Here is a 6,815-nt window from a genome sequence, read left to right as displayed (position 1 = left end):
TTGATATCAGTCAGAGGATTTTGAAGCAGAAAACCAGGTCTGTGTTCTCCAGCATGACTAGAAAGCAGAGGATCTGTCCCAAATGACACCCTATACCCTATCTAATGCCTCTATACCCCATATACACACGCCCCTGTACCCTACGTACACGTCCCTGTACCCTACGGAAACACCCCAATACCCTACGTACACGCCCTATACCCTACGTACACGCCCTATACCCTACGTACACGCCCTATACCCTACGTACACGCCCTATACCCTACGTACATGCCCTATACCCTACGTACACGCCCTATACCCTACGTACACGCCCTATACCCTACGTACACGCCCTATACCCTACGTACACGCCCCTGTACCCTACGTACACGCCCTATACACTACGTACATGCCCTATACCCTACGTAAACGCCCTATAACCTACGTACACGCCCTATACCCTACGTACACGCCCTATACCCTACGTACACGCCCCTGTACCCTACGTACACGCCCTATACACTACGTACACGCCCTATACCCTACGTAAACGCCCTATAACCTACGTACACGCCCTATACCCTACGTACACGCCCTATACCCTACGTACACGCCCTTGTACCCTACGTACACGCCCTATACCCTACGTACACGCCCTTGTACCCTACGTACACGCCCTTGTACCCTATGTACACGCCCTTGTACCCTACATACACGCCCTATACCCTACGTACACGCCCTTGTACCCTACGTACACGCCCTGTACTCTACGTACACGCCCTATACCCTACGTACACGCCCTATACCCTACGTACACGCCCTATACCCTACGGAAACACCCCGATACCCTACGTACACGCCCTATAACCTACGGAAACAACCCGATACCCTACGTACACGCCCCTATACCCTATGCATACACCCCTATAGCCTTTGTATACACCCCTAAACCCTATGTACATGCCTCAATGCCCTATGTACATACCCCTATACCCAGAGGTTGTTGGTCTCATCTATCAAATCAAATCAAATTTTATTTTAGTTGTCACATACACATGGTTAGCAAATGTTAATGCGAGTGTAGCGAAATGCTTGTGCTTCTAGTTCCGACAATGCAGTAGTAACCGAGGGGCTCTGCCTGGGCATGGTCTACTGGGTTGCGGTAGCACAGGACAGAGACTGTGTATGTGTGTGACATGTCAGACTGTGTCAGTCAGGTGTGACTGTGCTAGCCGAGCTGAATCACATGGTCCATTGCCCCTGGCATCCTTCTGATGACGCACACACACACACACACACACACACACACACACACACACACACACACACACACACACACACACACACACACACACACACACACACACACACACACACACACACACACACTAAAATGTGGTCTTCAATTTTATTTCAAAGATAACTGACAAGGGAGATGAGCTTGTACAGTAAGACATACAGAGAGAGCCTAGTTGGGGACTTACTGTGCTGAACCAACTACAAAAATGGGACATTTCTACATCTAGTGGATGTTGGTAATACTGCAGGACACCAAATGTAGACAGAAATGTACGTTCTCACGTCTTGTCGAATAAGGCAAATCATTTTCAAACAAAACATAATTTCACTATATATTCCAGTTCTATCAGTTAGTCAGTGTACCATACAGTGGGAACGAGAATGTGTGTGTGTGTGTGTGTGTGCCAGTAGACTGCTAAGTTAGGAAATGAGAATCAACCCACTCATATAATATCCCTCAACTTCTTATCACTAAACACACACATCATTTCACACAGCATTGGACTCAGAGAATCAGAGGATTAAGCGCAACTAGAAATGGGCTTGATTGAAATAGAGCTCGGCATTTAGCACAGTTACAGAGTTCAGGAAGAGCGAGAGAGAGAGTTAATGAAAGGTCTACAGTTTGTGGATGGACAGTCAAACTCAATGCATAGAGCTGAGTCTCTGTGCTGCGAGGAGATATGGAACACATGCCAACAATCAAGTCAATGTGAGAAGTGTTTTTGCAGAAAATGTGCAATTTTCTTGTGAATATAATTATGTGTTTAAAGTCAATTGGGCGATGAAAATATGAGTCCCAGGATAAAAGCACCACTTTACCTTGCCACCCAGTTGACCCCACACACACACAGACTCAAACACACAACCTGACCCCAGATCTGTTTTTACTTTAACCAACTCCTCTAGTCAGACTGCGGTTAAGCACATACAGATCTGGCAACAGGCTTCCAAAGACATTCATACTGCTTTAGCAATAATCTGGGTCGTATTCACTTGGCAACAAATGGAAGTAAACAGACTGAAACAGGGAGGGACTACCTGAACTTTTCCAATAAGAAATGTTTGTTTTCTGTTGCAAAGCATTTCTCTACAGTTTGCATTTACGAATACAACCCAGGGCGGTTCAGTAAGACCCTGAGCATTTAGCTACACATTCTTCAGTTTAAGGACATTAAAGGGATTAGGGGTTAAATACCAGATGATTGGTCTAATGTGTTATGGTTCCTCGTGTAACGACATGGCTCATTTCTTCTAAAACCGTCAGCCTGAGGGGGAGGGGCCGACTTCAAAGTTCCCAAACTTTATTACAGTATAATATAATATTACAGTTTAATATATATAGCTATTGGTTGACCTAACTGGTTTAATATATATAGCTATTGGTTGACCTAACTGGTTTAATATATATAGCTATTAACTAACCTAACTGGTTAAATCTACCTCCCCCACTAAAGCTTAAGCCTAATTTACACCTGGCCCTGACATGCGTCCCTTGTTCTGATCTCATCCATATTCTGATTGTGCCCACATTTTCAGACTTCGTCTACACGTGGTATTAAAATGTTTTTATTTTCCGTCCACTGTGTCCGGACTCAGAATCAGAGGTGAATTAGCCTTTACTACACGTTTTAAAGCTCCATGTACAAAGTTAAAGGTCAGATCAAACAACCACATCGATACATGATTAAACAATCCACTTGCATATGAAATTCTGTCGAATTTAAGCAATTCATTCTTTGTATTTACCAGACGTAGAAGCATAATCATGACTAAAATACACACTGTAACTATAAGAAGAGAAGGTGACAACAAATCAAAAGACTAGATACTCAGCAAATAACAATATTTATATTCAACATCAGACCACAAATTATTTACACTTGTAGATACACTTCATAAAATATATATTGTAAACTGGGTGGTTCGAGCCCTGAATCCTGATTGGCTGACAGCTGTGGTATTTCAGACATTAAACCATGGGTATGACAAAATATTTATTTTTACTGCTTTTTACATTTATTTTAACTAATTAGATTGGTAACCAGTTTATAATAGCAATAAGGAACCTCAGGGATTTGTGATATATGGCCAATATACCACGGCTAAGGGCTGTGTCCAGGCACGTTGCATCGTGCATACGAATGACCCTAAACCATGGTATATTGGCCATATACCACACCCCTTTGACTCTTACTGCTTACTTATATTACATTTATTCAATAAATATGTTGTCCTATATGTATATCACAAATATGAAAGTCTAAAAATAACCTTTCCCAAAGACAGGAACAGAGACATCAATAATACTGTTATAGAGATAATATGGCATTTACGGAGTGATCAGACAAACGGGAGAACCAGATCAATATCCTTCGGGAACAATCCAACTAGCTTTGGCAAATACAGCACAGGTCAGGAGGTCAGGAGGTCAGGGCTATAGAATAAATGAACAATTACCCTGCAATGATGCTTGTACTATGGGTGTTCTGATGCGCTAGTCACTTCCGTAACAAACCAGGGAACACAAGGTACTATATAACAATGTACACTTCCACATCTCTTGAATATATCAAAGTAAGTCCAGCACACTATATTCAAAGCACCCCTGAGAGTTAGGGTATGATTTAATATCTTGTTGTAAGGTTCAGCACACGCACGCACGCACATGCACACACACACACATCTCAAGACAGGTGGAGGAGTCCGTACCCTACAGGTGAGGTGTACACCCCCAGATGTGGTACTGTTGTTAACAGAGTGGTACGTCTGAAGGGGTACCCCTGTCCTCCGCACACCCCTGAGACCCCCCCACCCAGACCCTCCAGACTGACACAAAGGGGGAACGGCAGCGAGGAGAACCCCGGGGGATAAAACCCCGGCTTGGATCCAACACCTGCAGCGGAAATCTTGAGTTTTTCCACATCTGCCTCCTGCAGTCTCTTGGCTTTAGCCCGTCGGTTCTGGAACCAGATCTTGACCTGGGTCTCTGAGAGGGACAGGGAGGAGGAGAACTCAGCCCGCTCAGCGATGGACAGGTACTGTTTATGATGGAACTTCCTCTCCAGGGACAGGAGCTGGGAGGTGGTGAATGGGGTCCGGGGCTTCCTGTTGGTCTTGTGTTTCCTCAAGGAGGGATTGACCTGGTCTGGAGGGAGGGAGGGAGGGAGGGAGGGAGGGAGGGAGGGAGGGAGGGAGGGAGGGAGGGAGGGAGGGAGGGAGGGAGGGAGGGAGGGAGGGAGGGAGGGAGGGAGGGAGGGAGGGAGGGAGGGATGAGGTAGAAAAGTAGGGAAAGAGGGAGGTAAAAGGGGAGGGAAAGATGGAGAGGGAGAAAAGGAAGTAGGGAGGGAAAGAGGGAGGGAGAGAGGGATGTTTCAGTAAAGGCGTAATGAGTGTTTGTGGTATTTGTCAACACTCAATAGCCTAAACATGTCATTAATATACAGAAAGAGAACATTAATTAAAATACACTGAGTGTACAAACATTAAGAACACCTGCTCTTTCCATGACATAGACTGACGAGCTGAAAGCTATGAACACTTATTGATGTCACTTGTTAAATCCACTTCAAATCAGTGTAGATGAAGGGGAGGAGACATGTTTAAAGAAGGATTTTTAAGCCTGGAGACAATTGGGACATGGTTGGGTATGTGTGATATTCAGAGGGTGAAAGGGCAAGACAAAAGATTTAAGTGTCTTTGAACAGGGTCTGGTAGTAGGTGCCAGGTGAACTGGCTTGTGCCAAGAACTGCAATTCTGCTAGTTTTTCATGCTCAACATTTTCCTGTGTGCGCAAGAATGGTCCACCACCCAAATGACATCCAGCCAACACAAAAGCATTGCTGTCAACATGGGCCAGCATCCCTGTGGAACGCTTTCTATACCTTGTAGAGTCCATGGCCTGACGAATTGTGGCTGTTTTGAGGGGGGGGGGGGGTGGGGGCAAAAAAAGGGGGTGCAACTCAATATTAGGAATGTGTTCCTAATGTTCGGTATACTTAGTGTACATACACAAATACATGAATTAAGCCTTCTCCCCTGATGATATGCAGTGTTTTGAATGATATTGATCTGTAGATGGAATGGTATAAAACTACTGCACACTAAGACTTTTCCAATTCTATTTCAAAGTGATCTTATTTCCACATAGGCTACAACTTTAAATTACAGTAGAAAACATAAATAACGGATATTTCCCAATAGATCAGCATGGGACAAAAATATACCAGGCCGTAGGCTATTCAATAACTCTTCTACAGTATAAGGTTGAACACTTACTGAGCGCTGGAGACAACCTGCACCGCGGTGATATCCATGACGCACAGTCCCCTGATTCCGACGTCTCTGATTTAACTGGCGAAGAAGACGGGTCAAAATTGTGAATAAAGTATTCTGGACTAGACGGCTGTCTGGACACCGATATAGAGTAATTCCCCAGGGGAGAGATTATCGTACCGCTGCCGCGTCTCCCTCCTTCGCTATGAGTCCTATCCAACATGATCGCTTCCACACTGAAAGGTAAAGGTGATAAAGGTGTTTTGCGCTCCTTAAACTGCCTCCGTAGAGGAGTGTCCTCGTAGGTTGAAAAGCCATCTTTCGAATCTACTGGAGAATCCATGCTTCAAGTAAACAACAACATGCGCATCTCAACTGTTGTCCGCGGAGTCAACAACAGTTTCTCAAGCTCTGAAGTCCGTGTCTACTCTAAACTCATGAGAACGCTTGTTTAAAGTACTGGGACTTTCAACCAATTAAAACCCTGAAAAAACCGTAGAGGCGGAAGGAGACTTGTGATTGGCCTGTGAGTTTGGGGGATTTGGGTGTGGTCCTGGGGGGTCTTGAGGTTAAAGAGACCCTCGGGACACACTCCACTCCGCGTAAACACTAGGCCGGGTAAAAACGAGGCTAATTTACCGTTAACTGCGTGAGAAGGAGGATGTGGATGGAAAATATCTGATAACTAGTTCATGCTTCATTCCCTCAATGAAGGCTATTCCTCCAAATATGTAGATTAGGCCTGCCTAACCCTATTTTCCCAGAATTAATTATATTATTTATATTTTAAGAATTAATATAATAAATAATATGCTACATTCAACAAATGAAGGACATGAATCAATGATGAAAAATAGCCCATTGCCTTAGAAGTGAAAATAAATAAAAATTCAGTGCAGTAAATAGACAGCAGGTTGGCTGACCACATCACGAAAATGATGCACAGCAACCAGGGGGGCTGAAAGCCTGTTATGTATCTGAACCCGCCAGAAACAATGACAGAAAGCTGCCATAAGGAGGAGTCGAAGTTGACTCGTTTCAGCTTGTACGTACGAACGTAAGGACGGAGACAGATCCACAGACCACGCCCGATTTCAATCATGGGAGTGTTTTTGCCAGGGTCAGCCCTGTGCTATCTCACTTGCAGACTAGTCCAGTGCTGCTGATAGGGAGCTGATTGTAGTGATATATTAGAGCTCGAGCCCCTGTCATACAACTGTACCTCCCTCTCTGCTATTAGCTTAATGTGTGTGTGTGT

The 6,815-nt window shown here is 44.6% G+C and overlaps 1 protein-coding gene across 1 annotated transcript; it reads right to left on the bottom strand.

Annotated features, from left to right (window-relative positions):
* Window positions 1–2,882: 2,882 nt before the first annotated feature.
* Window positions 2,883–5,986, bottom strand: LOC109878615 (homeobox protein MSX-2-like). Its single transcript, XM_020470833.2, has 2 exons — window positions 5,561–5,986; window positions 2,883–4,429 (listed from the first exon to the last, which is right to left on the bottom strand). The coding sequence occupies exons 1-2, from the start codon at window positions 5,898–5,900 to the stop codon at window positions 3,969–3,971; spliced, it is 801 nt and encodes a 266-aa protein (XP_020326422.1). The 5' UTR covers window positions 5,901–5,986; the 3' UTR covers window positions 2,883–3,968.
* Window positions 5,987–6,815: the final 829 nt, after the last annotated feature.

The sequence above is a fragment of the Oncorhynchus kisutch genome, linkage group LG19, assembly GCF_002021735.2.
Source record: "Oncorhynchus kisutch isolate 150728-3 linkage group LG19, Okis_V2, whole genome shotgun sequence".
Lineage (NCBI taxonomy): Eukaryota > Metazoa > Chordata > Actinopteri > Salmoniformes > Salmonidae > Oncorhynchus > Oncorhynchus kisutch.
This window is presented reverse-complemented; position numbering and strand designations above follow the sequence as displayed.

Excerpts from the sequence above, each read along its gene's own strand:
- LOC109878615 (XM_020470833.2), bottom strand. The coding sequence starts at position 5,900 with ATGGATTCTCCAGTAGATTCGAAAGATGGCTTTTCAACCTACGAGGAC. Across the intron at positions 4,430-5,560 it reads CAGGTTGTCTCCAGCGCTCA|ACCAGGTCAATCCCTCCTTG; the intron begins GTAAGTGTTCAA and ends CCCTCCCTCCAG.